Below are 24,432 nucleotides of genomic sequence, written 5' to 3' on the forward strand. Positions count from 1 at the left end.
AACAGCAGTGGGTGTACACTTATACCACATTGACTATGGACACCTGGAAGTTCCCCTCCAAGCCACTCACCATCCCGCCTTGGAAATATATCGCCATTATTTCAATGTTGCAGGGTCAAAAACCTGGAACTCCCTCCCTAACAGCACTGTGGGTGTACCTACACCACATGGCCTGCAGCAGTTGAAGGAGGCATCTTACCAGCACCTTCTCAGGGGCAATTGGGGATGGGCAATAAATGCTGGCCTAGCCAGCAATGCCCACATCCCTAAATGAATAAAAAAAGTTCAAGAAGGTGGCTCAGCACCAGCTTAGAGGGCAATTAGGGATGGGAAACAAATTCTGGCCTTGCTAACAACACTCACACTTCATAAGCAAATAATAAAAAATCATCCTGAAATATTATGATATAATTTCATCCAAAGGTAGTGGAGTATTTTTCTGCATTGCCCTGACAAGACTTAGCAACAACAGAAAATGTCATGGACAGAATGCATGCATTCCCTTTACGGCCTGTGAACAGTATGGTTGATAGGTAATAGATTTGTCTTTTTTTTTACTCTTCGAGTGTGTCCCCCAATTAATGATTAAGCAGCAATCTTTCGAGAGTTTAAAAAAGGTTATTTATTCTCACACACTTGCCCCGAATAAAACGTGACGTCTCCCTCACACAGATTAGATACAAATGAAGGTAATATACTGTTACAGGTTATAATTATCTCAGTCTCCAGCCTACACTCCTATGAGGCAGGCTTGTAGTTTCTTGGGATGGTCTTGATGCTTTGAATTTGAAGTGAGGGATTGGTAAAGCGATTCTCAATAGGCTGTGAAGTTTCTTGTAGTCAAATTTCTAGCAGGTTGGTTCTCAGCTGAATTTTAAATGGAACACATTGGGGAATCCTTCTCTCGGGTGGAATCTCCCACTTTCAAGGTATTGCAAAAGAGCTAGTTCAATTGCTTTTGGTGGAACCCTGTCTGCCAACAGCTTCTTGCTGATTTTAAAAGCAGACAACAAAAAGGCTTCCTCATGTGGCTTGCACAAGTTCAAAGTCCTTTTCCAAATAAGAGGATAATGTTTAACACCTTGAGAGTTTGAATGACCCATCTTTATGTTTGAATGACCCATTCAAATTGATAGTACCCTTTTGGATTAGTTTCAGGGAAGGGCATTGATTTAACATCAGTCTGGAATGTTCCTTTTGTTCTCTCTTGAGACACGGGAGTGATTTCAATCTACAGAAGAAGTCAGCTCATCCTCAGGTGGCCTTTTTTTTTTCCAGCTTTGTGTGCCGTTTTCAAATCTAAAAATTAGTTTGACGTTCAGAATATACTAGGCATGACAAAAGGAAGAAACCAACAATGCTGAAAATAGTCAAAAGATCACACTCTCAGGTATCTTTCAATACTATCCACCGTAATCCAATTACTAGGTACATAAAACCACCCCAAACCAAAGCTACTACGCTAATGAGAACAAAGAACTCAAGCTCCACAAGGTGACATGGGAAAAGATCTTTCAGAACCTGCAGTGTTATCAGAGCAGAAACTTATCAAAGTGAATTGCAGGGGCACATAGGTTTAACTGGAAAGATACAGAACACAATCTTGTTAACAGATTACATTCTTTCTAGAAATAGTTAGAATTTTAATTGTAACTTAAGTATGCAGTTTAACTTTTGGCATATGCAATTACAGATGCAAACGTCAAATTCTTAGAACATTTGAAATATAAGAATTAGAAAAAAATCACGATTGCCAACATGTTGGATCCCCTCCCCATAAAAATTAAGCTTTGATGCTGTAATATTGTGCTGCTGCTGCAGTCTAGTTAACATCTACCAAATCCGTATGTAAATGAATTGTCTAATTTTATAACAATAATGCTGCTTAAGCTAAATTTACCAATTTAAAGAATATTAACTACAAAGATCAATTATTAATGGAAATGTATCCATTTCAAGTGTATATAGACCCTTTGCTGTCCAATTTAACAACAGTTTAGATCGACTGGACCTGGAGTTAGACCACAATTACTAAAAGACAATGTTGCTGCTGCTTGTAGCTATTCCTGCCAGGTATGCCACGCTCAAAACAAAAAATAAAAATACCTGGAAAAACTCAGCAGGTCTGACAGCATCTGCGGAGAGGAACACAGTTAACGTTTCGAGTCCGTATGACTCTTCAACAGAACAGGTATGCCACGCTCGTCTGTCTTGTGCCATTCTCACCCATCCACTGTAGCTTGTCTGCAATTCTGTGACATCCATCATCCAACTACGACCAGGTCAACCCCTTTATCTGCTGCCTCCACTTTGCCGTCTGGAAGAGATTCCTGTAGCTTTTCAGCTCTGATCAAATGGCCAAAATACTGACATTTTCTTTCTTGGATGTCACTTTCTAGAGTTCTTAACATTCTTGCTATTTCCAGAACCTCTTCATTTGTCTCATAGTCTGTGTATGGAATTTTTAGCATACATTTTAGCGTTCACATTTCAAAGGCCCCTACCTCTATTTTCTTCCACAGGTCTTTACTTATTGCCCAGGTTTCTGAGGCATACAGGAATGATTGCACTAGCAGAATACAATGTTAAGATAGAAAAGAGGCCCACACTTGAAAATGTTGGAAAATGTTTTTAATGAAAGATGAAGTGCTGCAAGATACTATACATTTGAAAGAAACATGACTCCACCAAAATAACAAATTAAAGACTAACCTAAAAAAGTTGTATTATGTCAAAACACATAAATTACTTTAAAAAAAAAACACCACGGTCAGTTAGTAGGAGGAGGAGGAACACCTGGTGGAGGAAGAGGTGTAGGTGGTGCAGATACTGGTGCAGAATCATTAGGCAGTGGAGGCCTAATCATTGGTGGAACTGGAGCAGGGGGAGGACCCTGTGGAGGAGGACCTTGCGGAGGAGGACCCTGCGGAGGAGGTCCCTGCGGAGGAGGACCCTGCAGAGGAGGACCCTGCAGAGGAGGTCCCTGTGGAGGAGGACCTTGCGGAGGAGGACCCTGTGGAGGAGGTCCCTGCGGAGGAGGACCCTGCGGAGGAGGACCCTGTGGAGGAGGTCCCTGCAGAGGAGGTCCCTGCGGAGGAGGTCCCTGTGGAGGAGGACCCTGCGGAGGAGGACCCTGTGGAGGAGGACCCTGCGGAGGAGGACCCTGTGGAGGAGGACCCTGAGGAGGAGGACCCTGAGGAGGAAGTCCCTGTGGAGCCGGGGGAAGGCCCTGGGGAGTTGGGGGAGGACCCTGGGGAGTCGGAGGAGGTCCCTGGGGAGTCGGGGGAGGACCCTGGGGAGTCGGGGGAGGACCCTGGGGAGTCGGGGGAGGACCCTGTGGAGCCGGAGGAAGCTGTGGTGGACCAGGAGGTACCGGGCCAGCTGGTGGCATTGGTGGCATGGGCATGCCTGCTGGTCGTGGAGGTGGCATAGCATCTGGTGGCATGGGAGCCCTTGGTGGTATGCCATTCATGAGCGGTGGAGGTGGTGGTCTGTTCTTTATTCCAGGTGGTCCAATAGGTAAGCTCTGAGGTTGCATAGGTTTCTCCATCTTGAAATGGAACTGAAGGAAAAACTGGGAGGAAAAAAACAGAAGGTCAAACTAACCCTGATACCATTAATTTCATACAAAGATCCTGAAGACAGGTTTTTAAAGTGATCAAAAATCCATGAACATAATAGTTATGAAAATGTAAATGCAACATCTTTTAAACTTATTTCCCATAGAAATTTATGGAAGTGACAAGCACTGTGTTGGAAACTTGGATATTCCTCAAGGTGGCATTACACATCACTTTTAATATTACAACAAAACTCCTGTGCGGTTCAACTGGAAATAGACAACCAGCACAAAGTTGATAGAGATCTGGTGGAATCGAACTTGCTGAATTTCTCACTACCACACATGAGCCTTAATAGATAAAAATTATTATCTATGTGCATCCCATTTTTTACTTTCAACTTACAATACTTTGCCGTTGTCCTGGCTGGAATTGTAGAATCATTTAGCACGTGTTGTGGTCATTTGTCGTTTCAAGTCAATAGTGGGAATGGCCTACAGCCCCCCTAACAGTAGCCACAGCGTAGGACAAAGTATTCAAGAGAAAATATTGTGTGCTTGTGGTAAAGGGACGGCAATAATCATGCGTGATTTTAATCTACACATAAATTGGAAAAATCAGATTGGCAGTAGAAGCCTGGATGAGGAGTTCTTGGAATGCTTTTGAGATAGTTTCTTAGAGCAGCATGTTCTGGAATCAACCAGAGAGCAGGTTATATTAGATTTGGCATTGTGTAACGTGACAGGATTAACTAATGACCTCAGAGTAAAGGCACCCCTATGTAGCAGCAACCAGAATAAGATTGAATTTTACATCCAGTTTGAAAGGGACAAGAGTGGGTCTAAGACTAGTATCTTAAACTTAAATAAGGGCAACTATGTGGGGATGAAAGCTGAGCTAGCTGAAGTGAACTGGGAAACTAAGCTAGAGGATAGATCAATAGAGAAGCAGTGGCAGACATTTATGGAGATATTTCAGAGTATTCAGAAAAAGTACATTCCTACTATAAAGAAACATTCTAAGGGGAGGACCCACCATCTGTGGTTAATAGAGATGTTAAGGAAAACATCAAACTTAAGGAAAAAGCATAGAACTCCACAAAGATGAGTGGCAGGACAGATGATTGGACAGAATATAAAGACAGCAGAGAATGACTAAAAGGTTAATCAGGAGAAAGAAATTAGAATATGAGAGGAAGCTAGCTAAAAACGGATAGCTAGAGTTTCTACAGGTACTTAAAAAGGAAAAGAGTAAGTAAAGTGAGTGTTGGTCCTCTAGAGAGTGACAGTGGGGAGTTAATAGTAGATAATAAGGAAATGAAGGAAGAAATGAACACATTTTTTGCTTCTGTGTTCACTATAGAGGAGTAATAGCTGCAAATCAGGTGGTGAACGGGAGAAAGGAACTTGGTGAAATTGAAATCACCAGGGAAACAGAACTGAGCAAATTGCTGGAGCTGCAGGCAGGCAAGTCTCCAGGTCTTTATGGACTACATCCTAGGGTCTTAAAAGAGGTGGCTAATGAGGTAGTTGATGCGCTGGTGTTAATTTTCCAAAATTCGCTAGATTCTGGCAATGTTCCATCAGGTTGGAAAGTAGCAAATATAACCCCTCTATTCAAGAAGGGAGGGAGGCAGAAAACTGGTAACTATAGGCTAGTTAGCTTGACGTCTGTTGTGGGGAAGTTATTAGAATTGATGATTAAGGAGGTTATAGCTGGGTACTTAGAAGAGCTCAAGGCAATTGGGAAGAGTCCGCATGATTTTGTGAAAGGAAAATCATGTTTAACCAATTTATTGGAGTTTTTTGAAGGAGTAGCATGCGCAGTGGATAAAGGGGAGCCTGTAGACGTACAGTACTTGGATTTCCAGAAGGCATTTGATAAGGTGCCACATCAAAGATTATTACGGAAAATAAAAGCGCATGGTGTAGTGGGTAACATATTAGCATAGACAGACTGGCTGGCTGGCAGAAAGCAGAGAGTATGCATAAATGGGTCTTTTTCAGATTGACAGAATGTGACGAGCGGCGTCCCACAGGGGTCTGTACCGGACCCTCAACTTTTTACGATTTACATCAATGACTTAGCTGAGGGGCATGAAGACATGGTAGTTAAATTTGCAAATGAAACAAAGATAGGTAGGAAAGTATGTTGTGCAGAGGACATGAGGAGGTTGCAGATAGATATAGATGGGTTGAGTGAGTGGGCAAAGATCTGGCAAATGGAGTTTAATGTGTGAAAATATGAAGTTGTTCACTTTGGCAGGTAGAACAAAAAAGCAGAGTATTATTTAAATGGAGAACGGCTGCATAATTCTGAGGTGCAGCAAAATCTAACTGTTCTAGTGCATGAGTCACAAAAAGTTTGTATACAGGTAAAGCAAGTAATTAAGAAGGCTAATGGGATGCTATCCTTTATTACAAGAAGGATTGAACATAAAAATAAGGATGTTGTGCTTCAGTTATACAGGGTATTGGGGAGACCGCACCTCGAATACTGTGTGCAGTTTTGGTCTCCTTATTTAAAGAAGGATGTAAATGCATTGGAGACAGTTCAAAGTTGGTTTACTAGATTGATACCTAGAATGAGAGGGTTGTTTTATGAGGAAAGGTTGGACAGTCTGGGCTTGTTTCCACTGGAGTTTAGAAGAGTGAGGAGTGGTTTGATTGAAGTATACAAGATCCTGAACGGTCTTGACAAGGTGGATGTCGAAAGGATGTTTCCTCTTGTGGGTGAGTCCAGAACTAGAGGGCACTGTTTTAAAATTAGGGATCGTCCTTTTAGGACAGAGATGAGGGGAATTTTTTTCTCTCAGAGGGTTGTGCGACTTTGGAATTCTCTGCCTCAGAAGGTGGAGGAGGCGGGGTCATCAAATATTTTTAAGGCAGAGGTAGGTCGATTCTTATTAGGCAAGGGAATCACAGGTTATCGGAGTTAGATGGGAATGTGTAAATCGAAACACAAGAGGATCAGCCACGATCTTATTGAATGGCGGCGCAGGCTCGAGGGGCCAAACGGTCTACTCCTGTTCTTATTTCTTATGTTTTTATGTTGTCTGTACTGGCTATCCAATTAGTCCCACTCCCCTGCACTTTCCCCATAGCCCTGCATATTTACCCTTTAAATAATTATGCAATTTTGTTTCGAAAGTTACTGTTGAATCTGTTTCCGCTGTTCAAGCTTATATATTCCCTCCTCCTTTTTGCCCATCACTTCTTAGTCATTTGCCCCTTCAGTCTTGGCAGGATTGTCAGAAAGCTGAAATGCTTTTTATAGTAATGCAAGAATTTGCGCCCCTCTACTTTCTCTAAGTTCACCGTTCTTTAAATTTATAAATTTCAGCTACAAGCAATTTCTGGTCACACTCTAAGTTGTGTCTCTGCATGCCAATAAGCAGCCCAGATACAAAGTTGACTTAGTAATAAGATACAGAGAGTAGAAGTGAATGGTTTTCTTTCAGACTGGAATCTCCTTGGAGGAGAACAGGTTGACAGCAGATTTGACAGAGGTGTGCAAAATCATGAGGGGCCTACACAGAAGAGAGAGAGAGAAAGAGAAACTTCCCATTGGCGAAAGGGTTGAGAACCAGAAAACACATCTAGTTTAAGTGACTGGCAACAAGTGGTTACGATATGGAATGTACAGCCTGAGGACTATGTTGGAGGCAGATTCAGCTGTGGCTTTCAGAAAGGAATTTGATAAGCACCTGAAGAAAAAGGATTTCAGGGCTAAGGGAATGGAACTAGGTAAACTGCTCTTGCAGAGAGCTGCCCTGGGTTTGAATGGCCAAATGGCCTCCCTTCTGTGCTGTAAGGATTCCACGATCCTATATAATCAAATCTGCACTTGGAGCTGCAAATAACAATCCAAATAAGCAGACTGCAGAAAATTGTATGCTATTAACACATTATCGTTGCGGCTACAACTGCAACAGTTCTTAAACATTCAAGACAGAGTTCCACTAGTATCTGAAAATTAGTCCCACATGATTGACAGATATAGAACAAACAGAAGCCGAAAGAGACCCACCATATCCAACAATGCTCAACATATCCAACAACGTGAGCTGGCAATAAACAAAGCAAATAAGATGCTCAATTATATTGCTAAATTAGTTTCGTTCAAACTCCCACAAGTTACACTGAAGATGTACAATGCTCTGATCGAACTGCAGCTGAGATTTGGCTACAGGATAATGGTAACTAGAATTCAGGCTACACAGATGTTTCAGGAGAGTGTAGGCTGATCCTAGTATTAGAGAAATTGGCTATAATGAATAACTAGATAAGGCGAGGCTTTTAAGCCTCAAAGACTGAGGAAACATCTTATTGAAGTATATGAGATGCTTAGTGAGACAGACAATGGTACTTTCAGATAGGTCAGTGCTGCAGAGTCCTGGTGGTGAATAAACTATTTCTTTACACTGGGTGATTAACAGTGGAATTGATTACCAAAAATATCAAGACCAGGAAGTGGGACTTACTTATGAAACAGCTAGATTCTGTAATTGAGAGGTGTTACAACTGAGTATTCTGAGAGAGTTAAACAGACTGAAAGATCTTCGCCTAAGCTTATTTTGTGTGGATGAGGAGGTCTCTACTGTATTGACATGTGACCTCATGCAAGTACTTTAACGGGTTTTATTATTTGGAGACCTTAAAATAAAACACTGCTGCATTGCTGAACAGGAGTTAGTCACAATCAAAGAACACAGACATAGCTTATTTGTGTTGGATTAATCTAGAGCAATAATTAAAAAACTTGAGAATACCTGTTTTGTTTCTCTATTCCAGTGGGTCCAAAACTTCCCCTCAACTTTATCAATTTCTCTACTTGGCACCTAAGTGCAATTAGAGATGTGTTAAGATATATGGTTAGTTCAGTACAGTCAATCAATTATGGATATTTCAGTGTCCCATCTATTTCATCCAATAATCTGAACAAAATATGCATAATACAGAAAACTGAACACAAGCTGACAAAAGATTGACATTAAAAGTTGATATTTAATTAGCACAACATTCCTTAAAACATTTTTTCAACAACAAAATAAAATGCAAGGACTTGACCCAAGCACTATTCCAAAATCCGGTCCATCTATTCTGACCTTGTTAATTATTTTGTTTTTCCCTCATCTTCCTCTTTCCATTTTGTAAAAGTTTTCCAGCGATAACACAATAAACAAATCTCCTTATTTGTTTTCTTTCTTCTCACTGACCTTCTCTGATCATCACCTTGATTTCTAGCCCAGAGTAACCACATCAATACTAGCACATTCGAGTGGCTGCTGTGAGTCTGCATAGTTTCAACAGACTACTGTTACAAGTAACTAAAACCAGTACCAGCATTTTATTTCACATTATCTTTACTGAACTCTGTTCTTTACAAAATGATATGTGATTTAGTGGGACTATAGTCTATTCTTTTTAATTCAAAATCACAACTCAAATTACGTGATAAATCAATTTTAAGTCTGAAATTTCCACTGTGTGTTATTTAAGTTAATCAAATTATTAAATAATTCCATTTTCAGTGCAAGAAAATAACTTAGAATTATCAGGAAAAGCACACAATTTTGATCAGTTATTTTTGCGTGTGGAAACAACAAAGTTATTTCACCTCCCACCGCAAACAAATTAATTTATCTCTCCAGGTTGCCCACCAGTCTATGACAGTACAATACCTTAAAAGAAATGGTTTCATATGGCTCTGCTGCAAACAACAGGTACTGCCAACGTCTGTCGGGTGGTTCAATTCGCTGTTCATATGCAGACATAAACCGATGACGTGGGATTACACCTTCTGCAATTTCAGGGTAGTCAATCTAAAAGATAAAATTGATTTATTTTAAACAAGTAAATCACTAAACAATACATATATATTGAGCAAGCATAAACTACCATATATATTTTGACATGAAAAATAAAGTTTGCTACTTCACCTGGTATATGCTTAAGATTAGCATCAATACACCAACAACAGGTACGGGGTAAAAAGCATTATGGTCCATAATTGATTATTTATTGCATTCTTCATTATTGGTCATAGCAGGCACACGGTTAAAATGGGTTGCTGTTAGCTACTTCTGTAAGATACGGGGAGTGCATATCCTAGATGTGTGGGGATCAACTGCTACCGCAGTTGTATGTGAATGAGTGTCTGGATCAGACCATTCAAAGTGTTTGGGATTGATCAATTATATTCACTATCAAGTATCCTGCGGGGCTGAGAGACTGAGGTAGCTAAGAGATTAAACTCCTCTTGCTCGGAGATAGCGACAAAGAAGTTTGGAAGGACGTCTTGGGTGACAATACAACAAACAGAATGACTCTGGAACTACCAGAGGTATATGGCGAGTTAAAGGTCTCCACGCTAGCAGATAGCTTCTTGTTTCAAGAGTCAATACAGGAAAAGCTACTTTTGACAGGGAAGATTGGTAAAGTTTATCATAACTGCAAATATACAGTTTGTTTCGAGCACTGTTCAATTACCTGTTTAATGTTGAATAACTGTGTCTAATGCTTTATAGCCGGAGCCACAATCCGAAAGTGTATATTCTTCTACCTACCGAAAATAAGGAAATCACTTGGCGGCGTATCACATATTCCAGTAATCCGGAGTATAGTGACAAAGGTTCCCTATTTGACCCCCGAGTTTAATTATATTTACTGAGAAACGGGAAGATAAAAGTTGTATGCTGCTTCATAGGGAGTAGCTGTCATGCTGAACCCAAGAAAATATCTGGCATCAAAACTCAAAAACGTAAAAGGTTGTCCAAATACTTTGGTGTATTTTACATTTTAATGCCAAAATAAAATTCAGACCACAACAATTGGTTTATTAAGCACAACTGAATTAAATGTTATTTCAAGCTGTCAAGTGTTTTTAAGTGGTGCGCAAGAGAGCAAGTTAAATGAGTCATACAGAATTGGAAGGGCTCTGTTCAATTCACTAAGTGAACTGATATTTGCTGTACGGTGGTACAACTGACTTTGCGAAGCCCTAGGGAGAGGATTTCGGCTTCACATCAGTGCCCAGTGATCTTGCTGGAAATAAATGGACAAGACTGGGGATGCTTGTGATGGCCTACTATATTGACTAACCAGTTGATATATAAATAATGGCCAGTTACACAAGACACCAGACAAAAGACAACCAGTATCCATTGTACCGTACTCGACCCATGCGTAAAGAGCCTTTGAGATTAGAGGGTAGAAAATTGACTGAAAGGGAAAATAATTCAGAATGGATTCCATTATAATCAACGTGCAGAGAGCACAACTGTACATTACCTGAAAAAGAAGACTTTGTTGTCCCACCTCTGCATCCCTCTGTTTGGTCACTACAAAAAGAATGGTTAAAATCATGATGCATTTAAATCAGTTTATTTGCAATAAAATCCTCCTCTAAAGCAGAGCACAGCCGCTCTCTTCTCCACTTGCTCAGATAAACAGTGAGGCAGTTTATATTGTAACCTTTTCCATGAACTTTAATTATTGTTGAAAGGTCATGAGGACTCGAAACATCAACTCTTTTCTTCTCCGCCGATGCTGCCAGACCTGCTGAGTTTTTCCAGGTAATTCTGTTTTTGTTTTTGTTTTGGATTTCCAGCATCCGCAGTTTTTTGTTTTTAATTATTATGTCTTGTTTTGGTACAGCATAAGATACCTGTGACGAGTGCCAAATTTCTAAATTTACCAGGTGTAATGGGATTTACAGACTGAATACGCTGAGTTTGTGCCGAGTCTTACAGGTGGTGAAAATGGCAATTTCTCAGTACAAACTTTCCTCTAGCCTTGCTCAACCAGCAGGAGGCATGATTTAAATGGAGTGAGTCAGTCAAGCTTGTTTTCCCTTGCCTCCAACTCACAAATGATTAAATTTTAAGTGATAATTTGTAGTTCTATTATTCTTTAATGTTTCACACTAATACTTGTTTTAACTACTAAAAATTTCAAAATGTGTTTTCCACACTTCATATCCCTAAATCGTGGAATGGTTAGCAAAATACATAAGTTTATAATTAACTGACAATAAAACCTAATACATTTTTGTCAAAAATAACAGTCAATTGCTACACTAGTTCATTGTGACACAACTCAAGGTTTGAAAAATACCTTTATAACCTGGCCGGCCAATTTTCACAAACTTTTTCACCTCCACTTTAACCTTCTCTGGGGCAGGCTGTGCTGGTGCTTCCTTTGCCTCTTTTGCTGCTCGTCGTGCACTGTATTCAAAACAGAGAATGCACCATTTGGTCGGAAATTTCAATATTTTCTGTCCAGACACTGCTCGGGTCAGTACCCATCCTCACCTTAATTGTTGACACAGTTCCTGAAATTGTAGACTTGTGACCAATCATTGCATATTTACTAACATCCTGTAAATGGTACTCAAGTGCCCCCTCATTGGCGCATCCAACAGAGGAAGTTTTAAAAAAATTCTTTCATGGGACAAAAGCATCACTGGCAAGGCCAGAATTTGTTGCCCATCCATAACTGCCCTTAAGGAAATGGCGGTGAGCTGCCTTCCTGAACTGCTGCTGTACATCTGGTGTAGGTACAGAGTGCTGTTAGTGAGGGTTTAAATAGATATTTCTATATAATGGATTGTAGAGCTACATTAATTGCTTCTGGGCATGGCACTCAGTAACCAGCAGACAAAGTACTAGATTAAAATCTCTATTTGTCTTGCTTCCATAAAGCAAGTATGATGATAGATGATAACACAGCAGCGTAGTGCGCATGGATATCCTGGGATAAAGGCTCATCTCCATGATTCCTCACATGGAAAGCTCTTTATGTTAGTTACATTGTCATAGGATGTGTCTAGTAGAAGCCAGATATTGTTCCACTGGGGAGGAGGCAAGAATTGGAGATAGAGTTACCCTAGGTTATTTAGGCAGACATCCCAATGATCAGTAAAGCAACAAGGAAGGGTGATGCAGAAGATTGCACTGTCTGACAGGTAGGATGAATGTCTGAGTCCAAAGCTCAATTCTTGCCATTGTTTTCCAGTATAAGGCTTTACCCACAATCAGCACACTGATAGGAATCTAAGAATTAATTTTTAGCTCATCTTTGTGGTTGAACAACATGGAGACTTTGCTGGGGGATGGAGGCAACAGCAAGAAAGGAAACATGCTTTCCTAGCAAATACTAAAATCTTTCATGTGTCTTAGACACCTGCACTTGTGTTACACATCCAGTTTTGTATCCACGTGATTGTCAGGGGGCTTACACCTCACACTCTATATTTTTCTAAAAAATATATATCCTCAAGGCTAATTTCTAAAATTTTTAAAACTGGACAAAGCTTCAGCTATTTTAAAAAGAGTCTATGTCTGTGGCCCTTGAATAATAAGAGCTAATATGGCAGTTTCGCAGGAACTGACACCTCTTTGTCTCTGAAGAGATCCTAACAAACTCTGTGAACCAAATTCAAAGGGAACTATGCAAAGACCATCTACATTTCATAAGCCAGGCCTGGCTAACTGGAACCGATTCATTTGCTAGGGCAAAGGACCCCACAACCTCCCTTTAAGACTTAATGGTTGGAACATTAACAATCTCAGGGAGCCAGACAAAGAGATACAAACCCTTTGTTAAAGCCAGAGTAGAGAGGTAGGAGTCATGTGATATGAACCCCTAGCTGGGGGAACCTGTAATATTGCCTTGTGGAGCTGCAAAGCTCAGTCTGCCACTTTTCCATCTACCAAGCAGCAACACAGCAAAGGGGCTCTTGTCCAGGTTTGAATGCCTGGTCCCCGTCTACACTGTTTCGACTGGAACCTCTGTACCATCACCTACAAGACTGATTCATCTCTGTGTGCCTATTTCATTGTGGAAATCAATTCTACTGAAAAGTGAATTAGCCAGCATCAGTTCAGCCTGCTGACCTCGATGGAGGAATACACCATTGGACTTTGGACACATGTGAAACAATGATTCTTTTTTCTGTGGTCTTTGCCCTGTAAATCTTTCTTTCTCTAGCCCTCTTTACTGTAGCAGTGCACATCCCCACCCCCCTGTTGAATGTGTGCAAATAAACTAACCCTCTGAGTTCATCTTATCTTGAGTGTGCTGTGGGGTTGTTTATAGAAAATTGGATCACACCAAGACTGAGGGGTTGGGAAACATGCTACTGCTTATAAAAGGGGGAAGCATATCAAAACACCTTTCTGTTATGGATAGGTGGTGAGAGGAGAAATCAGGGCTGTTTAAATTAATTCCCCTCCTGTCCGTAACAGTACAAATGTCACTTAGTTTCTTCGTTGGATCTCTGGGAATTACATGACAAAACAAAAACAAGTCTTTTCCACTTGCACACATACAATTTATATCTAAAACCCTGTATCATAGAATGGAAGATTCCATTCATCATTACATCAGTATTCAAGTATAGTAAACATTGTGATGCAGGGTAATGGTCGTAATATGAATAGCAAATCTCACTAAGCTGCGTCCTTTATTTATTCGTTCATGGGATGTGGGCGTCGCTGGCTGGGCCAGCATTTATTGCCCATCCTTAATTGCCCTTGTTCAGGGGGCATTTTAAGAGTCAATCACATTGCTGTGGGTCTGGAGTCACATGTAGGCCAGACCAGGTAAGGACAGCAGATTCCCTTCCCTAAAGGACATTAGTGAACAGTTTGTACAATTTTATATTGCACAGTTTTACGTTGTTCTAATGAGAAAAGTATACTTTTTTGAAGTAGCTCAATAGCCTGAGAACAGAATATTTGCAAAAAACACATTTTTCATGTCTAACATGATCTTAAACTTACAGATTAGTCTGATGCTTTTTTCCTTGTGTGTGCGCCAAATAACTCCCCTGTAGAAAAAAATTCAAATCAAATTAAAACATCTACTAACAATCCCTGATTTTAAATTCAGTTGAGGAATAGACAACTGAATTAACTAAATGACCTTCAGTATTGATAATGAACTTCAATGTAAAAGGTAGCTCCAAGATTATAACATTTTAATCAGCAGCAAACCTGATTTTTAAAAGTTGCTGGTGGTATGGAGAGGAAGATCAGATGACACAATGGGTTAAAACACTGCTTTTGAGTACTGGGTGTAAATTGAGTTCAAATGGATAAGTCAATGTCTCCTTTACCGGGGCGAAGATGTCAAATGCATTTTGAGTAGTTTCAAAAGTGATTTCCATAGATCACAAATTCATGCATAATATTGTCCATGAATCAGTATTAATTTGGAGACGCACTCAGACCAGTGACAACAGCTAGTGTAGCAAATAGAAGTACGCCCCACTTGTACATAGAAGTGAACTTCTGAGCTGAGGACATGGCAGGGAGAACTTGATGCAAACATCTTCAAATGTCTAACCCGTGAAAATGTTCTATTATGAGCATTGCTTTTATCTTGATGAAAAACAAATTAAGCCCAACTCTACCAAAAAATAAATGAGAAGATTCTAGAAGAAGTGTGTGATGCACTAGAGGAAAAATATGTACATTTACAAACCCAGGCAGTTTAAACACTATTACACAAATTGTAATAAGTTGTTGCACCTGATGAATGCCCCATCATATCATTATCTGAAAAATGAATCACAACCGCTCAAAGATAGCACCCTAACCTAAAATACAACACTGGTTTGAGATTTATTCATTCAGCTAATATATTACTGTGAAAGATGATTGTGTTTTTAAAAAAGTTTTGTTCATGGAACATGTGTGTGGTTGGCAGGGCCAGTATTGATTGTCCATCCTTAATTGCATTTGAAAGTGATGGTGGTGAGTCAGCTCCTTGTAGCACTGCAGTCCATGTGGGTACACCCGTAGTGCTATTATGGAGTGACAGTGAGAGAAGGCCGGATTTTAGGGAACCAAAAAGATGCGCTGGGAAATCCCCTTCGGAAGTTCACAAGTAAGGGTTTGCACTGCAATTTCCAGGAGTGCAAACCTCCTCTGGGCAATTGCACTGCTTCACGAACCATCCGAAAATGCGATTTAAATCACAAACTTCAGGTAGTTCCGGCCGTGTTACACAAATAGTTACCCAGAAAATGTTAGAAAAATTAAAACCTCTTCTAACTTCTCAGTAACCATTGTGAAGATCCAGACTGACTAGCCCCAACAGGATTCCCCCACACATCTCCAAACCCCAGGGGATGTTCCCTAACCCTGACTCCCCACCATGGTACTCCTCATCCCCCACCAACACCCCATGGGACCCACCCTTCTCCAACCCGAGGTTCACCTACCTTCCCGACCCCTCCACCTCCCTGACCTCCTACCAAACCACCTCCCTGACCTCTGACCCCTGACACCCCCATACTCCGGCCCCCCGATCTTTGACCCCACCCCACCCCTCCACCCCACCCCCCGAACTCTGATTCTCCCCACCCCCCAAAATCTTACCCCCTTACCTTACGAGACGTATCTTCTCCAAAACACATCTTCCTTTCACCCCCCCGGCGGCATTCCGCAGGGATCGTTCCCTCCAGGACAACCTGGTCCACTCCTCCATCGCCCCCTATACCTCAACCCCCTCCCACAGCACCTTCCCATGCAACCGCAGAAGGTGAACGCCTGCCCCTTTACTTCCCCTCTCCTCATTGTCCAAGGGCCCAAACACTCCTTTCAAGTGAAGCAGCATTTCACTTGCACTTCCCTCAATTTAGTCTACTGCATTCGCTGCTCCCAATGCGGTTTCCTCTACATTGGAGAGACCAAACGCAGAAGTGTGACTGCTTTGCAGAACACCTTCGGTCTGTCCGCAAGAATTACCCAGACCTCCCTGTCGCTTGCCATTTCAACACTCCACCCTGCTCTCATGCCCACATGTCCGTCCTTGGACTGCTGCATTGTTCCAGTGAAGCTCAACGCAAACTGGAGGAACAGCACCTTATCTTCCGACTAGGCACTTTACAGCCTTCCGGACTGAATATTGAGTTCAACAATTTTAGATCATGAACTCTCTCCTCCATCCCCACCCCCTTTCCGATTTTCCCCCTCCTTTTTGTTTTTTCCAATAATTTATATAGATTTTTCTTTTCCCACCTACTTCCATTATTTTTAAGTGTATTTCTATCCATTGTTTTATCTCTACCTTTTAGCCTATTTCGATTCCTTCACCCCACCCCACCCCACCCCCACTAGGGTTATCTGTACTTTGCTCGTTCTGCTTTCTAACCTTAATTAGCACATTCCTTAGATAATATCACCACCTTCAACACCTCTTTGTCCTTTTTGTCTGTGACATCTTGTGGTTATCTCCACCTATCACTGGCACTCTATCCAGCTCTTCTTGTCCCACGCCCCCTTAAACCAGCTTATATTTCACCTCTCTTCTATTTTTACTTAGTTCTGTTGAAGGGTCTTTCGGACTCAAAACGTTAACTGTGTTCCTCTTCGCAGATGCTGCCAGACCTGCTGAGTTTTTCCAGGTATTTTTGTTTTTGTTTTGGATTTCCAGCATCCACAGTTTTTTGCTTTTATGCTTGTATCTTCTCCCTGGCCTGTCAACTTCAATGGGACTTTAAACTGACCTGGTTTATGGCAGCTAAGGGAGCCCATCTTGAGTCCGAAGGCCGGGCAAGACAGGCATGGAAGAAAATCAGTGCAGATAATTGGGCATGGAGTGACAATCCAACGCTGATTGCCACTCCAAGGAAGTTACGGCCCATTGTAACATTTCTAAGCAAATAAAGTATAATGCAAGATAGGCACAGCACAAAAATAATTTCACAATGCTCTTGTGTATTTGTGCATCAGGTAATTCAATTGGTTGAATTTTGGCCCGGCAATTTAAGGTCTCAGGGTTCACTGAGCCCTTTGTTTTTCCAATATGCATAAAGTGAGTGCCACATCTTATGCCTCAAAGAGGGGCAAGAGGAAGGGCAGAAAACTGCAGGAACTTTTTGCAGCATTTTTCACAATGTTATTGGACATATCTGGCAGCTGGCAATAGAAACAAAGGTCTGTACTGCCTCATACTGCCATCAGAAGACGCAATGAAACTCCCTCTCCCAGCACATATTTTACACTTTTATGACAAGACAGAACCACCCAAAGTATTTCAAGCTTACCTCATTGTTGTGAAGTGTTAAGCAAAGTTTACATTCATAAGAACCCAAGTGATTTTTCATAAAATAGGGATCCTATAAAATTAGAAGAGAACAATTACAATGCAATACAGTGAAACATTACAAGGAATTTATTTACTCAAATTGCATGGATCAGAACTTAACCTTATTTATGTCAATGGTTTCCAAAGCTAACTGTCTCAAGCGTTCTCTTCGATCTCGATTGCTTTCAGAAGAGGAAGCAACCCCTCCACTCCCTGTTTTCCCTCCTGGTCGATGTTGAAAATCCATTATTATTTGATGGACTGTATCTTAATACAAAATCTGAAAGAATCTAAAAACAAAAATGCAGACATATTAGCCCAGAATGCTTTATTTTCTGCACAGAAGCTTATCATTTGTTTCACAAAATGGCATCTTTATGAGAAATGTTTGTAAACCATCGTGTAAATAATAATTCCATGATCTGGTGGTATCCTGACACGTGAGCGTTGCCCCGCAGTTGGAACGACAGATTGTGGGATTCCCTGCGTATTTTTTTTAAATACCAACTTACTACAGTCTCAAAAATTTCAATTTCAGTTTTTGAGGTTACTAACTTACTGAAATAACACTATCTTAAATCTGGTGTATATATTGTTGGGAGAATTCAGTTTCATGAACAAGCATAAAATATTCCTAGCATATATTTTATACTTACATATTTTGGTGACTATTAATGTGGGATAGACACTAATTTCCATTTTTGGGATCTGATTTTAAATCCAGCCCAGTGTAGCTATTGATGCCTCCCTGCTGACTATTAAAGTTCTGAGTGAAATGGGCTCGGTGATCTTCAACCAGTTCCTAGTGCTGAAGAAGCCTTTTGTGCAAGTTTGTTACAATTACTTCACTTTTAGCTTTTACTAATTTGACTGGTCAGTGCTGATGGTTGGATGCAGGTCCTAAAGCCCCAGTTTTAAGCTTTACATATGAACTTACTTTTGCAGTGATCAGAAATCAAGATAGAAGTCAAAACTCCTACATGAAAGTACAAAGAGGCCAGCTTGGTCTGACTTAAAACCCAGCTTCCATGATAACTGAATTGTAAAATTTGGCCTTTTCCAACATTGCATGAGAGTGTAAAGTGAAAGTTTGGTAACACTTACAAAACTCTCCACCAGCTCTAACTCAATCAGAATTTAGGTACAGGTTAGTCATGATCTGTAACAGGCTGAATTAGCTACTCCAGTTGCGATGTAATGTCTCTTGATGCCCATTCAAACTAAAGCTAAATGCTCCTAATTCAACTGTCTAATTAAGCTCAGCTTTAAACTCCACATTTGGTCTTTCAACAATATTGCCTTCTTTCACATTGCCCAGTTACACCGTTACTTTACACCCAAGTGCTGAAACCTTCATTGATGTTTCAAGTCCCCATAAGATTTAATTCTCACAAGCTCTCAATCAGCTTCAGCTAATCCAGAAAGAGGTCTCAAGGCCTCTCTCACATTAAACGTCCTGCCGCCATCACTCCTTAACAAACTGAATTGGCTTGTTGTGTGCCAGCCACTCAGTTTCAAGATCCTTACCCTGGTCTTCTTTGCCTCATTTTAATCTGGAAAATCTTCTACAACGCTGCACTCCAACCCTTATCATCCATTTCTTTAAGCTGTACTGCTGCTTTCTCCCAACACCATCTGCTCCACCAGAGGCCAACTGCTTAGCTTTCACGCTTCCTTCAAACTTTCTTACTTCTCTCCCTGCTTCCCAAAACCACTTAAAAGCCAACCTTTTAAACCACACCACAAGTCTTCCATTGTCCATTTCTCCCCCTTGTAAACTTCTGAGATGGTCACTTATCTAATTCCTTAATGTAAGCAGAAGTTGGTGTTGAAGCAAATGAAACAGAATTGTGCTGTAATTCCAATCAGGATGACACAGGAAAAGGGATGGCACTTTGACATGAAATTGCCATTCTTTCCAATAGCTCCTTTCTTGATGATCACACATCAATCGAGGCATCATAAATCAATCAAGATATCACAAGTGCAACAAACTAGTAGGAAAATGTATTGTAATGCACAAAGTCTTTTTACCCACTTGAATTCTAGGAAATAGTGCGGAATAAAATATTAGCATAACTTGCATTAAATTTTTCAAAAATTTGGTAGATATTTCTCTGAAGCTTTATAAACCTCAACTGCTAGGTAACTATGGAGTTTACCATGACAGTGCATGGCCTAGCAGATGACACATTTTGACAGTTTGAGCCTCGTATTTATTTTTGACACCCGAGGATTTGTGCGGCTTGTGAGGACAGAGGATCTTATTTGCATTAACTACTGGGTGCCTTTGGCTTATTTCTGTCTGTGCTGGTCCTTTCCTCTTTGGAAGTCAGTCATCAGGCCGCTTACCTTAATCTATACAACATCATCAGTCGCCCCTAAAACCTTCATCCTAACCTTTATCACCCCCAGGCCTAGCTGACCTCTCAAGCTTCATTTATCGGTTCAAACTGCCTTCTGATCATCTTAGCGTAGCATGTTATTAACCCCTCTATACAGCTTTTCTTCGAAAGTCTCATCTAAACCAACCTTGAGGCACACTTCAATGATCTTCCCTAATTATTCTACTAATGATGAGTATCTGTTTCTCCACTAGGACCATTACGGCGTTAAAGGCACTATAAAATTAGGAGTTATGTTTTGCAGGGAAGTAGGGAGTGTGAAAGAGTGGACTGTGTGTTACGTGTATTTAATGGAAGAGTCCCAGATTAACTGCTACTTCAGCTCTACTAGACGTCAAACATCAACCGGTCCAACTGTTTCTTGTCTCATAGATACTTGGTCAATTAAACTTACATTCAATTTGCCTCTTTAAAAAAATCCACAAGCACTTCACAGAGTAATAAAAATGGATATTAAGCATCAGTGGGGCAAAAGAAAGAACCTGCATTTATATAATACCTTTCAGATCCTCAGGAGATCTCAAAGCATTTCACAGTGAATTACGTATGAAGTGAAGTCCATTGATTTATTGGCAAACATGGCAGCCAATATTTATGCGGTAAGGTCCTATAAATAGCAAATAAAAGATATCATGAATTATCTTAAGATTCAATGTTGGCCAGAGCACCAGGAAGGCTCTCTGTTCTTCAAAATAAAAATGTCACCACAGTAAATTAATTGCCAAATGGTCTGTTTAAAAAATTACTAATGACAATGATCTTTTACATCCACCTGAACCCTGAATTTGACCCCGAGAAGAGCTTCTCACCACATATTCGCGCCATTACTAAGACTGCCCACTTCCACAACATTACCCAACTTGGCCCGCCTTAGCTCATCTGCTGCTGAAACCCTCATTCATGCCTTTGTTACTTCTAGACTTGCCTATTCCAGCACACTTCCAGCTTGTCACCCACATACTAACCCTGCAAACTTGAGGTCATCCAAAACTCTGCTGCCCATATTTTAACTTGGACCAAGTCACGCTCACCTATCAACTCTGCACTTACTGACCATTGGCTCCCAGTCAAGCAATGCCTCAATTTTAAAATTCTCATCCTTGTTTTAAAATCCTTGCATGGCCTTGCCCATCCCTATCTCCTCCAGTCCCACAACCCTCCAAGATATCTGTGTTCAATTTTTAATTTAATTTAATTTTGGCTTCTTGATCATCCCTGATTTTAACTGATCTACCACTGGTGGCCAGGCCTTCAGTTGCCTAGACCCGAGACTTGGAAACTGCTCCCCTATACCTCTCTACCTCGCTTTCCACCTTTAAGACACCATTAAAACCCACCTTCTTGACCAAACATCTGACCTAATATTTCCTTACATGGATCAGTGTTATATTTTGTTTGATAATGTGTATGTGAAGTGCCTTGGGACATTTCATTATGGTAAAGGCGTGAAACATAAGCTCGAGTATAGCTGAAAGAAAGAGATGTTGTTGAAACTTTTCATCTTAGACACATCAGGAGAGACACAAGAATGCCAAATATCAGTCCTGATGAATGTAACATGAAAAGCTTCAACAGCATGTCTCTTTTTTCAGCAATACTCAAGTTCTGTACTACAAGCGGCTATTTTAAATGTAAGCTGTAGTTGTTGTTGAACAGGTCCCAGTTTAGTGTTTCATCCGAAGGATGACATCTCTGACAACATTCTCTCAATAATATGCTTAAATATTGACGTAGATTGTTTGCTCAGGTATCGGAATGGGGCTTAAATTCACAACCTTCTTACTTAGAGATAAGTGTTACCACTAACCCAAACTGATACCATAGGAGAGGGCGCCAAATACTCAACTGAGCCAAGCAGCAAACCAAGGTTGCTTGTGGTGGAGCCTTACTGAGCAATTGAAGAGGGAGATGGAGCCAGTGGTAAGGGTATATAAGGTTTTTAGCAAAGGCTCAAAACATGAGCTAAAGTCATTCCAAAGGAAATTCTGGTTCATCCACATCAGATAAACAGAGATAGTACAGAATCATGGAAATGGCAGGAAAGCAAGTGCTGGGCATTGTTTGCATAATTATGTAGACTGTACCAATATGCATGGCTAATGTTGCCCATCAGCAATGTGTATATATTTTAAAAATTCATTCATGGGATGTGGGCATCGCTGGCAAGGCCAGCATTTATTGCCCATTCCTAGTTGCCCTTGAGGTGGTGGTGAACTGCCTTCTTGAACCACTGTAGTCTATGTGGTGTAGGTACACCCACAGTGCTGTTAGGGAGTTCCAGGATTTTGACCCAGCGACAGTGAAGGAACGGCAACATATTTCCAAGTCAGGATGGTGAGTGACTTGGCAGGGAAATTCCAGGTAGTGGTGTTCCCATCTATCTGCTGCCCTTGTCCTTCTAGGTGGTAGTGGTCATGGGTTTGGAAGGTGCTGTCGAATGAACCTTGGTGAATTCCTGCAGCGCATCTTGTAGATGGTACACACTGCTGCTAATGTGCATCGGTGGTGGAGGGAGTGAATGTTTGTGGATGTGATGCCAATCAAGTGGGCTGTTTTGTCCTGGACGGTGTCCAGCTTCTTGAGTGCTGTGGGAGCTGCACTCATCCAGGCAAGAGGGGAGTATTCCATCACATTCCTGACTTGTGCCTTGTAGACGGTGGTCAGGCTTTGGAAGTCAGGTGGTGAGTTACTCATTGCATGATTCCTAGCCTCTGACTTGCTCTGTAGCCACAGTATTTATATGGCTAGTCCAGTTCAGTTTCTGGTTAATGGTAACCCCCAGGATGTTGATACAGGGAGATTCAGTGATAGTAATGCCATTGAACATCAAGGGGCAATGGTTGAATTCTCTCTTGTTGGAGATGGTCATTGCCTGACACTTAGATAAAAGCAAAATACTGCGGATGCTGGAAATCTGAAACAAAACCAGAAAATGCTGGAAAAAACTCAGCAGGTCTAACAACATCTGTGGAGAGAAAAAACAGAGTTAACGTTTCGAGTCCGTATGACTCTTCATCTGAAGAATCATACAGACTCGAAATGTTAACTCTGTTTTTCTCTCCACGGATGTTGTTAGACCTGCTGAGTTTTTCCAGCATTTTCAATTTTTGTTATTGCCTGACACTTGTGTGGCGCAAATGTTGCTAAGAAAATAGGGTAAAAGGTTGAACTTGGGAGAACACACAAGGTATAGAAAAAGAAAAACAATTGCTGTGGATGCAGTGGATATTATTCTGGGGAAGGGCATTCTCATGGAGCTGGAAAATAGAACAGAGACAATCTTGAAGGGTGATGTGATCAATCGCATGAAATGCAATAAGAGCTGAAGCAGCATTCATAGCCACAAATACAGGAGTTTGTCTCTCCAGACAAGTTATGTTTGGAAGTACAAATATATATATATTTTAAATTTTAGAAAAGCACCCCGGCTCTTTACACCATTCATATAAAGATGGAGTATAAATATTTCCCACCCGTTTTACATTGAACGCTGGAGCGTGAACATACAGCCCATGGAGCCTGCTTCATCATTTAGTACAAACCGGACTGATCTTCTACCTTAACTCCACTTTCCCACCCATTCTCCATAATCCCTTGATTCCACGAGAGACCCAAAATCGATCGTTCTCAGCCTTGAAAATACTCAATAATACATCATATCTGCAACAGCAGAAAATCTCAAGGATTCGCAATCCTTTCGAGTGAGGAAAGCTCTTCCTCATCCCAAGTGTTAAACGATCGACCCCCTTTAGCCTGAGACTGAGCCCCCGGTATCAGCCCAGCCAGGCACTTTACTCCTTAAACTCCCTCTCAGCAAAGCTGCTCTGAAGGAGTCATACGGATTTGAAGCGTTAACTCTCTCTCTCTACACAGATGCTGTCAGACCTGCTGAGTTTTTCCAGCATTTTCTGTTTCTGTTCCCTCTCACCAAAGCTGCCCCAATTGCTGCAACTTTACAATAAGCAAATGCAGGGAGAATATCTTTTTTTAAAAAAAAAATGCAGCCAAGGCCATAAACGCCCGGGATCACCGGCCTCAGGCAGCGGCCGGGTTAGCAACCAGGATAGGCCTAGGCCTAGGCCTAGGCCGGGCCCACACTCCCATCCCCAACACCAATCACACCCCACCCCCGACCCTGACCCTGACCCACCAATCTCCGGCCACAGAGCCGTTACCACCGGGAGCCGAGCCGAGCCGCCCGCTCCAATCCCTGGGACCCGAGACCCAAAACCGTCTCCAAACGCCGCGCGGCCTCTCAAACCGGAAGCGGGTCGGCGCGCCGGAAGTGGGTTCTTTTCAATAACTTTATTAACAGCGGCCACCGGCGGACAGTGAGGGTGAAAGCTGGGGGGGGGGCGCGGACAATGG

At 41.4% G+C, this 24,432-nt stretch overlaps 1 protein-coding gene across 3 annotated transcripts; it reads right to left on the bottom strand.

The window, feature by feature from the left end:
• Positions 1-2,614: 2,614 nt before the first annotated feature.
• sf3a2 (splicing factor 3a, subunit 2) lies at positions 2,615-24,344 on the bottom strand. Of its 3 annotated transcripts, none has more exons than XM_078555906.1 (10): positions 24,215-24,344; positions 17,781-17,939; positions 17,619-17,690; positions 14,347-14,393; positions 11,678-11,787; positions 10,853-10,902; positions 9,244-9,384; positions 8,332-8,400; positions 3,247-3,574; positions 2,615-3,069 (listed from the first exon to the last, which is right to left on the bottom strand). In XM_078555906.1, exons 2-10 carry the CDS (start codon positions 17,904-17,906, stop codon positions 2,771-2,773), a joined length of 1,242 nt encoding a protein of 413 aa, XP_078412032.1. In that variant the 5' UTR covers positions 17,907-17,939; positions 24,215-24,344; the 3' UTR covers positions 2,615-2,770. The 3 variants fall into 3 exon arrangements, with proteins under 3 accessions (XP_078412032.1, XP_078412031.1, XP_078412030.1); XM_078555905.1 differs by having other exon boundaries at positions 2,615-3,135; positions 3,238-3,574; XM_078555904.1 differs by having other exon boundaries at positions 2,615-3,574.
• Positions 24,345-24,432: the final 88 nt, after the last annotated feature.

Source organism: Cetorhinus maximus, chromosome 13 (genome assembly GCF_964194155.1).
Source record: "Cetorhinus maximus chromosome 13, sCetMax3.hap1.1, whole genome shotgun sequence".
In the NCBI taxonomy this organism is placed as follows: Eukaryota; Metazoa; Chordata; class Chondrichthyes; order Lamniformes; family Cetorhinidae; genus Cetorhinus; species Cetorhinus maximus.

Coding starts and splice junctions, on each gene's coding strand:
- sf3a2 (XM_078555904.1), bottom strand. CDS start 17,906: ATGGATTTTCAACATCGACCAGGAGGGAAAACAGGGAGTGGAGGGGTT. Junction 10,903..11,677: donor TGGCCGGCCAGGTTATAAAG/GTATTTTTCAAA, acceptor TTCTTTTTGTAG/TGACCAAACAGAGGGATGCA. Junction 3,575..8,331: donor GGAATAGAGAAACAAAACAG/GTATTCTCAAGT, acceptor TTTTCCTCCCAG/TTTTTCCTTCAGTTCCATTT.